The 13,330-nt window shown below is 42.5% G+C and overlaps 2 protein-coding genes across 2 annotated transcripts in view; one reads left to right on the top strand and one right to left on the bottom strand.

The window, feature by feature from the left end:
- LOC116382732 (interleukin-18 receptor 1-like) overlaps positions 1-12,560 on the bottom strand; it is a 36,821-nt gene extending 24,261 nt beyond the window's left edge. The window contains exon 1 of the mRNA XM_031845987.1: positions 1-12,560. This exon is cut by the window's left edge and continues 17,135 nt beyond it. The gene's annotated coding sequence lies outside the window, so the exon portion shown is untranslated.
- LOC116382734 (serine protease 23) lies at positions 10,449-13,282 on the top strand. The gene is made up of 2 exons (XM_031845989.1): positions 10,449-10,720; positions 11,275-13,282. The coding sequence occupies exons 1-2, from the start codon at positions 10,695-10,697 to the stop codon at positions 12,464-12,466; spliced, it is 1,218 nt and encodes a 405-aa protein (XP_031701849.1). The 5' UTR covers positions 10,449-10,694; the 3' UTR covers positions 12,467-13,282.
- Positions 13,283-13,330: the final 48 nt, after the last annotated feature.

Genomic DNA, 13,330 nt, shown 5'->3' on the forward strand with positions numbered 1-13,330 from the left:
TGAGGCTATAATAATGTTGAGTTCATAGCTTGTTCTGCTTCCCAGATAGGAGTTATGAAGGTATAGTGTTTACATAATTCAACACGGAACACTTTTAAATACACCATGTCCTCACAACTACAGCAGAGACAGGCTGTGCTGTATGTGTATCTGTGTGTGTTTGTGGACTGCAGCGCAGGTCCAAGATCAGCACGTAACATAACCATTCACTGACCTGAAGTCGAGCCAAACTGGCTGCAGGCCATTTCGAGACGGTGTATAAAAACCGCAATCAGGAAATGTTGGATTACATCTGTATCCCATAAGAGACGAGCTGCATCCATCTTTGTCAAAAACTGTCTAAAAATTCTGTTTTTATTAGCGAATCATCATTTCGCTATTTGGAAAACTCCTCTCATTTCCACTGCAGTTACACTGAGTCAGATAGAAGTGTCAAGAACCAGAAATGAAACAGGAGAAGAAAGGTCAGTTTGAGCAAAATGACTCTCTCAAATTAGTTGACATACTTGAGCAAGTAAAAAATATAACATAGGCTTATATAAAATATAATATTGATATTATTTTATATTTGTTGTATTTTATTCTTTTTTTAAACTTGCAATATTTTATGTCTTATGCGGTCTAAGATTGCATTGCCAACGGCTGCTTCTCTTTAATTGTTGTGCATGTGACAATAAATAGCATTGAACTTAAAATGACCCCACAATCAGGTGTGTTTTTCCTACTTTATGAAAGAAAGAATGGGTTTAAAGAGGCCAAATGACGTACCTTGTTAAGACACACTATGGTGTCTGGAAATATTTTAAGGTATCAAACACAATAGACTGTGGAAACTATACAGAGCCCAGACAGGAAAAAATAAAATAGCCTGGAACAATATTCCCACTGTCATAAAACATGGAAACCCCCTTTGTCAGAATGACGCAGAGGTCTCCCTCCTGCTGGGAACACACCCCTTCCCACACGGAAGCTCTCATTAACCCAAAATGCTCCACACTTCCTGCTCGTCAGTGATTGTGCCCCGGTTAAGGGTTTCTATGGCAACAGTTGTTTCATGGGTGGAAGAGAGGTCAAATGATGGTGACAGCGATGGTGACAGCGAGATGTTTGTCTGATGTACAAACAGTAACGAGCTTTGTGTTTGTTTGCCTGTTACTTCAGGCAGCTTTATGGCTACATACAGTAGAGATGAAATACAGCAGTGATATAAAGAAGCTCAGTACATTTACTCAACTACTGTTCAATTATAAGGTACTTCACTTGAGTATTTGTATTTTCTGCTACTTTATACTCAGAAGCAAATATTGTACATTTTACTTAAAAACTCTTAAAATGGCACTAAAACATATACTGACAGTTTAAAATGCATTTATTTAAGAAACAAATATGTTTCATTGCATCACAGGTAGGACACTGTATTTTAGTGAAAAAACAAACAAACTAATAAGATAATCCTGAATCATGAATAAATAAATAAATAAATAAAAAGCAACATTGTGTAAGTCTGTTCTATATATTTTTGTTTTTAAGTATTTTTCAAAGTCAGGCTCTATCTATCACTTCTCTTCTGATGGCAAGCAAGAGAGCTTCTTCAAGCCACTCGTGTGAGGGTAGCCGAGATTATTCCAATAACGGAAATTCATCATGATCAACTTATTGTGGGTGTTTTTTTTATACCAAAACTCCAATATGATTATATTTTCGCTCCTTTAACACATCTTGCAACATAGCTGTACTACAGAATACATAATAAAGACACAGAAAACTGAGATTATTCCGTCACTTATATATGAGAGTATAACAGGAAACCTGCATCTGATGATGTTTTGGGTTCTCTGTTATAATCATAACATTATCTCATGTAGAGCTGATGTTCCTGGCTTCAGCCTGATGTCTGTCTTAAGTTTGGTCCATCTACCTCCCACAAACTGACATTACAACATTAAGCTAAAGCCAAACATCAGCTGAGTTCATTGTGTTTATTACTCTGGAAACGTCCATCATCATCATGTTGTGATTCATGAGACAAATATCCAAAACCATCCAGGGCCACGTAACTTCTGGAAGCACTTCTGCTTCTTCTCATAGCAGATTCAAAACAAACGCGTCATCAGAATGACTTTATTCTTGGGAGGACTGTTAACAGCAACCTTCTAAAACAAATTCTACTGCAAGCTGCGTACTGGATGCCTGAAATGTGTCGATGGTCTGGTTTATTTCCCCAATAACAATACAAATTCTGGAGAAAAACGCCAAAGAAAAATAATACCCTAAAACCTGGCTCTTTGAATGGCAATGGTCCACCACTTTGGTCCAGACAGAAATATATCTACAACTATTAGACGGATGGGCCTGACATTTGGTTCAGACATTCATGCCACCCTTCACTTTAGTGATTCTTTGACTTTTTGTCCGATACTTTAGTTTATGACCAAAAATCGTAATGATATTCCCACCAGCTTTAACTCTAATTATAAACATGGGCATAATGGAAAGCTAAACCAACAAGTTGAACAAGGCAAACATGACGTGCTAAACATCGGCATGTTGGCATTGTCATGTGCGTGGTGCCATGCTGACGTTAGCATGTAGCTCAAGTAACATGTCGGCCGACGCAGCATCCTGCAGGCAGCAAAAGTTAAAACAAGGTTCAACTTTTTAGATGCTTTTTTTTTTTTGTCTTAGCCCTCTGCATTGGTACCATGGAAGCATACAGATAATTGGGCCCCATGGCATCACGTGACCAACTTGGAAATTGTAATGCCACCGTTTGGTCACTATGTAAAATGTACTTCAAAGGCTGCCGCTCTTCCTGGGGTCTTGATTAGCACCCCTGTTGTGGCACTGGACCGGCCTTTTTCAAATTAATGAAATGGCAGCGTTATTGCTATCAGAGCTCAAGTCGGTCTGAACGTGGCCTCGGTCATGTTTACCACTAGAGTGCTGCCCTTTCCCCGATTTTGTTTTGGGGAAACAAACATAATGCAGTCAAAAATTCAGTGGAGATACACTCCTGTGTCCTATCATGTACCCGGCAAAATGTAGTTCATCTGTAAAATGTAGAATATTAATAATGATTTTTAAAAGCGCACATATAAGAAATAGTGCATAAAAAGAAACAGATTTTCAATGCTGCCTGATCCATTTGAGAAGACGTGACTCAGAAATTCCGACACCCATCATTAGCATCCCCCACACCGAACTCCCCTGCGGTACAGTGGAGATAATTGGTCTGGACCAGAGAACTGAAGATCATTTCATCATCAGAAGGGCTGAAGGGGACAATTTGTGGTCCGCTGGGTGCTTATTATGGTCAGAAGTGATCTTACTGGTATGCTGATAGACTCGTTCAAGCGTGTGTCGTGTGGTCAGACCACCTCTGCCTGGCTGGAAGAGTTTAACATCTGACCTCTGATACCATCAGAAATACAGAGAGGATCAACTGAGAGACAGAAAAAGAAAGAGATCGTGTTCTCTTCCATCTGAAGCATAACAGGAAGCCTGCAGCTGAATAACAATCATTGTGTTGATGGAGTTTTTGAGTTATCTGAGTCACACCGTCCCTGCAGCTCTGGGAGGAACATTAACAATTGTAACATTGTGATCACAGTGTCTCCTGTGCAGCATATGCTCAACTTTCTCATGACACTGAACCACTTGTTGCTCCCTAAAAAGTTTGCATGCTCACAACCTTCAACTGCTGCGGGGCAAGATATCATCTCAAGATGTGCTTTGACTGTGAGAAATGAGTCTCTCAATCACATAACTGGTGCAGATTCAAGGATGAATACCTTTTGCTCTGAGAGTGAGACAATCCCTGGATGACAGCTCTGAATAAATCCTTTGTAAAGACCCGCAGGGTTTAAAGATGGATTGGATTCACATGAATTCCTGATAGCTGGGGTCTCTTTGTGGCTCACTAGCTGTCACTTTCCTCAGTGTGTGGTTGCTCTCTCAGGGATGGGTGGATGCTCACAGTGACTCAACTTGGATCGAGTGAAAACATGGTGCTTGTTTGAGTCACAGTGCCCTTTGGCAGGCTGCACCATTGAATTGTAAAAGAATGATGCTGGTATCCTTTGGAAAGGAATGTGAACAGTATTATAATTCATACGGCATGCTATGGGACGAGATTTACTGTTGTGTTTTGCTGTGAAGCATATTTGGTATGAAGTTTGGTGATGCTGTAACAGTCTAAAAATATATTTCAACATTCGGGGGGAGGGGGGGGCATATTTGCTTTCTTTCCCAGCGTGAGATGAAAAGTTTGAAACTAGTCTGATGTCTGTGGGTGTGATATGTAGAAGTCAGGGCAAGGTTAGCCTAGCTTAGCATAAATACTGGGAGTAAGGGGAAGCAACTAGCCTGGGTCTACAAAGTAAAGAAATACGCCCTGAACTGCATTAGATGTTTTGTGGTGTTTTTGGCCACCGCGGTACAGTATTTCTACCAATGGATAATTGTTATTTGCTTTATGACGTTACATACCAAACATTACTAATTAAATCAAATTATATAAACCTGATCATTTACCTGAGCTGTTCAAATGCTGCAGAGTTGGCTAATCAGAGGGATTTTAGTAACTGAATTTGAAGTTGTCTAAATGTTATGTGTTAATCTGAGGTAGAAACTATATTTTTTTTAATGTAGAAACATTAACCAAAACACCTTGAACATTTTACAGAAGATTCCAGCACCATATTTCAATGTTAGCATGTTAATAAGAGATGTTGATTCTTCACCACAAAAATCTGCTGCCTCTCTGACACATTTTCACCACTGATACTAGTCTACGCCCTCAGACTACAGTATTTCAAAAAATGATGTAGGACAAAGAAAAACAATCAATCTAACAATGTGTAGGATTTGTTGGCATTTAGTGGTGTGGTTGCAGATAGCAACCAAATTAATACCCCTCCACCCACTCCTCCCTCGCCAACACTCCCGTAACTTGAGCTGCCGAGTATAAAACTGTGGTAACGCTGCTCGCCTCGCAACGGAGGTCAGGCGGAGAGTTGGCCGTACCATGATTTTGCAACCTGCGGCTCAGGTCACCACAGTTTCACAAACAGGTCGGAGATCTGCGGTGGCCTTAAGGTTAAAGTAAAAACTCTCTTTCTAGAGTCTTTGTGGTTTGTCCGTTCTGGGATACTGTACAAACATGGCTGACTGAGTAAGGAGGACCCGCTCCTTATGTAGATATGAAGAGCTCATTCTGAGCTAACACTTCTCAGTTTCAGTTGATTATACACGGATGAAAGCATATTTATGATTATTATATTGCATTTCTGCTAATAGATCCCATAAAATGCTTCACACTGGCCCTGAAAGCCAGCTTTTCCAACAGTCACATCATTTCAAATGTATTTACCTAAAATCAGATAAAGTTCCTCAATGGGCTTTAGAGGCACAGATCAGCAATGGTTCACAAGTCACGAGCCAGCCAAAGCTGTCAAAGACACCAAGAAGATATGTCACAAAGAATAAAACTCAGCAATAAAAGGAAAATCACAGGGGAGGCCATTAGAAGACAGCCAGGGGTCATGAAGAAAAGCAATTACAAAAAAATGAACAGTAGAGCGTCTCCTTCTCATCATTCCCTCTGCATCTGTGCAGTCAGATCATGTGTCTATAAGGCATTGCATATTCATGACTAAGCATTCCCATTCCTGAGGATGCCACAGATGTATAATGAAACAGTGTTTTGATTGAATTACCCTTTGATCGGATTACATGCGCCGTCGTTGAGTAATGAGTGAAAAATGACTTCAGAGGAGAGGAGAGTTCAAATAATTATTCAATCAAATTGCATCAAAATGCAAACCACAACTCCTGATGGATGTTATAAATGTGTTGTCATATCTTTCACAAGGATGTGAGTCATTTTCCAAAGAGCCAGAGTATCACATGGCAAGCCAAGGGGTTTACCCATAGTCACGGTGCAAAACTCCTTTCCTGTAGGCGAAAAGCTCAGTCATCAAAACCATTTGTATGTGAGAGAACACTGGGGGAGAAGAACTGCTTGGACTGGGGAAGAAAAGGGTGTAGGGTGTATTGTGTGCGGTGTCACACTATGATGTGTTTAGCTTCCTCAATTTGACTAAAATGTCATACAGTATCATGTATTTGTGACTTGATGTAAACTTAATGTGAACACATAAGAGAATCCTACACTGCCCTCTCTGGTCGACATAAAGCATCACTGAAGTTTGCTCTGTTGCTCCTGTAACCACACCCAAAATTAATGTCGCAGTGTACTGACCACACCCTGGAGTACGCTTCTACATCACTGAAGCAAGGTGAAAAATTTAAACCTCTGGAGGCCAAAAATATGTTCAGTTTTGTTTAAAGTTCGCTCTTTAAAAGGTTATCCAATAGACACAGCAATGCAGCAGCAAAAGGCAGGGAAGAAAGAGAATGTAAGTCAATTCAAACATGAATAATAATGCAGATTCCAAAATATATAAAGAAATCATTTAGTGCAAATATCTAATAAGGAAGGAACTACTTTGTTTGGCCTTTGTTAGGCCTGAAGGATGCTGTGAATATTAAACTATTATCAGGCAGGGCTCTATCAACCTGACCGTCTCAGACACACCGGTTGACACCTGGGTGGACAAGCTAATTTTCACCCTTTTTTCTATGCATTGCTATGCGACATACTTTGAAGTTAATATATAATGAACTAGACGGTGCAGATGTCTGCTAAGTGCGTTTGCACCGACCAATCGACATAGAGTCTATGGGTTTCACCTACTATGTCTCTGGGCAGAGAGTAGTGGCTGGGGTTCCGCGATGCACTCAGCTGTGTTATCACTAGCAGCCCCTAGAGTCAGCAGGTAGTCAATGGCAGAATAAAACAGGCAATATAGGGTACTTTGAGAAAGTGTAAGTCACCGCAAACACAACATTTATTTGAGCATGCAGCCATAACTGGCCACCCAAAATGTTATCCAGTTTGCTGCAGCAGAATACGAGATTAGCTGTGGACAGACACAGAGGTTGCACACTCACTCACAGATGCATGTTGACACGCGAACTATAACGCATGATTGTCCTGGCGGAGATAATAAATTCAACAGAGATTTGTAAAGGACTCTATCCTCTGTTTTCAACAGGGTTTCCCATGTTTAAAAATCCCACATGTACCTGCTAATGTTTCTGGGAAAAGGGTTTTAGTGTACACTGCAAACAGTTAATTTAACAAAATAACTCCCTGAATGCACTAAGTTGAAGTTTTCTTTTAACTGCAGCTGAGCAAGACAGTGTTTACCATCTTTTTATGAGGCATTAAACGTTATGTATCGAATGTGCTGGCGAACAATTGTATTCCCTTCCTTTTGCCTTGAGCTTTAGACTTGGCTTAAGTTACCTCCTAGGATTTCACAGTAATTAACTTCTCAAAAAGACGCCTGTGGTTATCTCATTTTGCCAAACAGCTGTTTCATGGCCTCTAGGGACGAGCGAGAGAAGAGGTCCAGGATGGGAGAGATGATTCGAACAAAAGACAGAGGCACAGAGACGGGAAAACACAAAGAAGGAACAGAGACAGGGAGACGGAGAGAGAGAGCTGGACAGACGGACAGAGGGACATAAAGGGAGAGGATTCAAACATGTGAGGCCGTCCACACTTGCTCGATTGTGTCAGTGGCCAGAAGCGAGAGGAGGAGAGTGGGAAGAATAAAACAATTAACATGAACATTACTCCGGGGAATGTGGGTTTCCTTGACAACAGCAGGCATAGCAAAACAGACAGGCCCTTTCATAACAATTCAAAACAAACAGAAACGTCTCCCTTATTAGCACCCAGGCATTTGTTAAAAGGGGGCATCCCTTCCTGTTATCCCACAGGGGGGAAAAATCATATTTATTTTCCAAATTCTTGTTTTGTATTCATTTAAGCTTCTAGCTTAACGGGACGAGAGGAAGATGAGATGCTGGCAGACCCTCCTGCCCCAGATTGTGCACCAGAGAGAGAGAGAGGTGTGTGTGTGTGTGTGTGTGTGTGTATGTGTTATAATTGTAAATGTGTGTTGTGGGACGGGTGGGGTGCAGTGTTTGATGAGCCAGCAGGTCCACCCAGTGTGCTGGCAAAGATGCTAATGTATAATCAGTTGGACCTTGAAGAGGATTTGAATCATTTTAAAGCAACAGTTCAACATTTTCTTTGCTTTTCTTACTGAGAGTTAGAAGAGAAGATTGCCACCATCTGTACAGAGAATAATAAGCTAAAACCAGCAGTTGGTTAGCCTAGCTTAGCATAAGCAAGGGGGAAACAGCTAGCCTAGCAACCTCACAGTGACGACAAGACTGTCTTGATAATGTGTTAATCGGTGAGCTTTGTACATGCTGCTGGGTGGCTTTTGTTACCTTTAGACAGATCAAAGCTCGCTGTCCCCCCCCCCGTTTAGCCGTTACGCCAAGCTATGCTAAGTGGCTAACGGCTCCAACTACAAATTCACAGTGCAGACATAAGAGGTTTTTTTATCTTCTCATTTAAAATCATATTCTGAACAAATCCCGGCAGGACAGGGAGATGGGTGAAGATTGGCCAACTGTTCAGTCATGCATGAGTCCCCTCTCGCCACCCCCACCCACCCATGTTCTTTCTTTCTCTCTCCCCGTCTTTCTGGTGGCAGTCGAGCCAAATGAAATCATTACATAGCATGATATCTACCAACGGCTTGCACATTTTACGCATGGGTGGGCAAAGTGGCCAAAATTTGGCGTCGGAGCCACACACTGCCCACTGAACTAATTCCAGTCACAATAGCAGCGAGGCCGCCAGTGAATGTAAATGTCAGATTTCAGAGGGAATAATCACAGCCGTATGTTGCGAAATGAGTGAGGTTTTTGTTGTGAAATAAACAGCTTGCTCACAAGTGAACGGCCTTTTGTGATTAATGCCAAGAGTCATGAGGGTGGTCAACCAAGTAAATTAACGGTGTAAAAGTTTGCTTGGGCAGAACATTGATGCATGTGTGCTACATAATTATTTAATGAGTAGTTTGATGGCATTTGTGGATGTGACACTAAGAGAGGGAGGCGGAGGGGGAATCTAGTCGTGTCGATCTAAAGAACAAATGTTGGCCATTGTTTGTGTGAGGAGCTGGTCACAGTACGAGCAACGTCTCAATTTTTCTCTGAAACAAACACACCACAAGTTCCTTTTCCATCATCCTCTCTTCACTCCCACATTTCCTCTCTTCCTCTTTACGACCTCCGTTCTGGACAGACACTCGCCTCCGTCCAGCTGTTTCGGCCTGTCGATAATAAAACATCATTGGCTGTAAACTCTGAGCAGCCCCTCAGAGTTTGTCTTATCCCTATCTTATAAAAACTAAAGTAATACAATTATGAGTACACAATACCTTTTGCATAGCCTTGCATACAGTTATTAAACCATTACATTGGAAAACTCCTAATAAATACGCCTTTATAAAGGGTTTGTTAGATAATGTTTAATGGTATTAGAACAAAGCTAAAAGCAACAACTAATAAATTAATGATTTACTTATTCTGTCTAGATTAGTTTTAAAAGTAACATTTTTTTGGGTTGCCAGGTTGTGAAAAATCCCTGTGTACGGTGTTAATCCTCTACAGACCTTTAATTAATCAGTAGATCCTCTAATGGACCACTTCATTTCTGAAATAAAACTCCCGCTGAGCACCTGAGACAACATCCATTCACTAACAAATTATTTCAATGTATATATATGCTAACTGCAGACTAGATAGTTTAGGACGTATGACGGGTGTTTATTGATGGGTTACAAAAACATTTATAACTACATTACTACCAAGCAGAAAGGATAAACACCAGTTAGGTATTCAACAACCCAAAAGTTATTCTAATGAGTGGCTTATATCCAATATATACAGAATGAATAAATTAGTAATTAATCATTAATAACGCCATTGGGTTTAATTGATAAACCTTTTATAATGGGTGGAAAAGGGTTACCTCATTATTATAGTTGACAATTTGTCAATTTATGAATCTGTTTGATTGACAGATTCAGAAAGTTAATCAACAGTTATTTCAGAAATATAATCTGTATTTATTGTTTTGAGAAATAAATAGCTACTTTTCATAGATTGAATCTATTTGGGCTGTTTTTTTATTGTTCAGACAAATTAAGCTGACTAAATCTGTCGTCTTTTTACGAGAACTTTTTTCCAGCATTATTTTCTAAAATTCTGTTGACGAAACAATTAATTGATTTAGATGCAGCCCTGATCAACTGTTTGACGTATAGCCTATCCAAAGTGCACCGAAATGTGTCTCAAAGTGCAAGACTTTTTCCAACAAGTGCACGACACTCAATACAACACAGACTTGATTTAATCATTAACTCGGTAACCAGCAGCAGTGATGTGATGCGTCACATGACCGTGTCGGATATACTCGCTCTGTATATCCTCGCCGGCAGATGTGACATTGTGAGCGCAGACAGACAGCAGCCCGCCTCCTCCGGCAGCGCACGATGATCCAACTCCTCCGCTGTCGACCCGGCTGCTGCTTTCGGAAAACTCCAGACTGTCACGGATAAAATAAAGTGGTCAGTTCCTGAGAGAAACGCCGAGAAGTCTCTTTTTTTTCCCCCACCAGTTAAACTACCTTCGCGGACTCTGCCTGTTCTGGTCTCTGGTTTCAGTGTTCAACCACCGGCTCACCTGCAGAAGCCATAACGATGCGCTCCCGGGCTGCGCTCCCCCGGTAAGTCATCTCTCTGTCCGCCCGTACCGGAGGGTTTACAGAAACCCGAGGAGTCAGTAGGTAGGATTAACTTGTAAATTAAGAAATAAATGTTGACTGCACTTTTACTATTTTAGCAATACAGTGGTTATTAGACAAATTGTGTCTTGTATCACCCCTAACCTATTTACATAAAGTCTATTTTCACTGCAACAAAATGATATTCAGCCACTCTTTTAGGCTTTAGGCCAATCCCCAGGCCACTTTAGGAATTTTCCATCATAGTCTATATTTGCCCTGTCTGTCATATTTGCAGCATTAAAAACAGTTGCAGCTGCCAAATTCCAGAGCAGATAAAATTTTTTTTTCTGAAATGCTCCTCAACTCCCATGGTTGTAATTATAAATCCATGATGCTGGGTTTAGGAATGACAACATTTTTCATGCAGACAGTAAGAGGGGCCCAGACATCCGGTCACGTTTAACAGCATCACTTGATTTCTATATTTTGAGTCCGTCAGTGAACGGGTCTTTAGTACAGAAGTTCACCTGATCGGTCCTCCTGTCCGTCCACAGGTTCACCTCCCTCCTATTTCTCCTCTTCCTTGCCCCTGTTTTCTCCTCTTCCTCCTCCTCCTCCCGCCCCCAGTGGGTTCTCCAGCGTGTTCCTGTGGTCCTCGCCCAGCAGACGGAGGCTCGTTCGGCCCCTCACTTCCTGTCTCCGGCCCGCTTGGATGTCAGCTCCCCCTGTGACCCAGAATGCCACAAGAGGGCCCCTCGGCCGAGCTACTGGGACCTGCGGCGTCTGCTGGCCTACGAGACACTCCACTCTGATGGTCAACTCACCGAGACCGCCATTGGGATCTATGGCTACGACCCCAGTTCCAACACCAGTCCGGCCTACTCCGCACGGTCGTCTGAGAAGGCCGAGCGGTCACATGTAAGGAGGAAGCGACAGATCTTCGGCCATGATGGGCGCTTCAGCATTGCCGGTCAGAACTTCCTGCTGAAATATCCATTTTCGGTGGCTGTCAAGCTGTCCACTGGGTGTTCCGGTACACTGGTGGGGGACCGTCATGTTCTCACAGCCGCTCATTGTGTTCACGATGGTAAAAACTATGTGAAAGGAGCCCAGAAGCTCCGGGTTGGGTTTCTCAAAACCAAGCAACGGGACACACGGGCTTCTTCCTTTTACGCTCCCTCCAACTTCACCAACCATGTTGAAGGTGGCCCCGCTCCTTACGGCCCGCCAACCAACGACAAGATGAAATTCCAGTGGATCAGAGCCAAGCGCACCCATGTGCCCAAAGGATGGATTAAGGGGAATGCCAATGACATTGGGATGGACTATGACTACGCTTTGCTTGAGCTCAAGAAACCCCACAAACGCCGCCACATGAAGCTAGGAGTCAGCCCCCCGGCTCAGAGGCTGCCCGGTCGACGAGTCCACTTCGCAGGATTTGACAACGACCGTCCCGGCAAGCTGGTGTACCGCTTCTGTCGGGCTGGTGAGGAGACGTCAGACCTGCTGTACCAGCACTGTGACGCTCAGCCCGGTGCCAGCGGGTCAGGAGTCTACGCCAGGATGTGGGACGGCCGGCGCCAGCGCTGGGAGCGGAAGGTGATCGGTGTGTTTTCAGGGCATCAGTGGGTGGAGCGGCAAGGGGCGTCTCAGGAATTTAATGTAGCGGTGAGAATCACGCCTCTCAAATACGCTCAGATCTGCTACTGGATAAAAGGAAACTTTGTGGACTGCCGGGAGGGGTGAGGGGGGGTCTAGCTACGAAACCACAGGCCCACTGCTTCCTCATACTGGAATATTTGTGGCCGCAAGAATCCACACCTTCTACCCCCATAATTTGTAGCACTGACTTAACATCAATGTGAATCGATTCATTTTGTTTGTTGCCGCCGCCCCCCCCCCCCACACACACACACGTAAGTAAAGCAAAGAGACATTTCTAAAACATGAAAAAGTTAATTAAGTTTGTGTTGACTGGGGAAACATTCAGGTCATGTGGTTTTGCAGAACAGAAGCAGGTTCATCCGTTTTTTGGAACATTTATCTGGATAAAGTTATATGGGAGACCCTCAGATCTGGAACACGGACTGAACAACAGGCCTTCAGAAAGAGCAGGACTATGTAAAAACTGTTTCACTATGTATTCTAGCCTTTTTCTTGTGCTTATACTAAAGATTTCACTGTTAAAACTCTTGGGAGTTTTTCTACTGAAAATGATTTTTTTTGTGGATGAATGTACAAGTCAGCTACCAAAGGTGCTAACAAGTTTCATGTGTCTCCTCTCAGCGGACACACTAGTTATCTACAGTGTACTCGGTCAGCTTGGAACGGAATGACGTTAAATGACTTCAGACGTCAAGGCTGCAGGTTACTTGCTTTGTGAGGAACATTGTGTTTAGTGTTGTACTTTAATGCTTAGCTCCATCTGGTGACAAAGATTAAACATTACAGGCCTTCATCAGCCCTTTTTACTCCTCGCAAAACATTTGTGAAAATGCAGAAACTGAAGGAAACTGAAGTGAGAATGTGGCAAATTAAATGAAATATATACTTTGAAATAAGCAACTGTGTCACAGATTTCTTATCCGCCCGCTCAGACAACATATCGCT

Source organism: Anarrhichthys ocellatus, unplaced genomic scaffold (assembly GCF_004355925.1).
Source record: "Anarrhichthys ocellatus isolate YVR2014 unplaced genomic scaffold, GSC_Weel_1.0 scaffold6, whole genome shotgun sequence".
Taxonomy (NCBI): Eukaryota; Metazoa; Chordata; class Actinopteri; order Perciformes; family Anarhichadidae; genus Anarrhichthys; species Anarrhichthys ocellatus.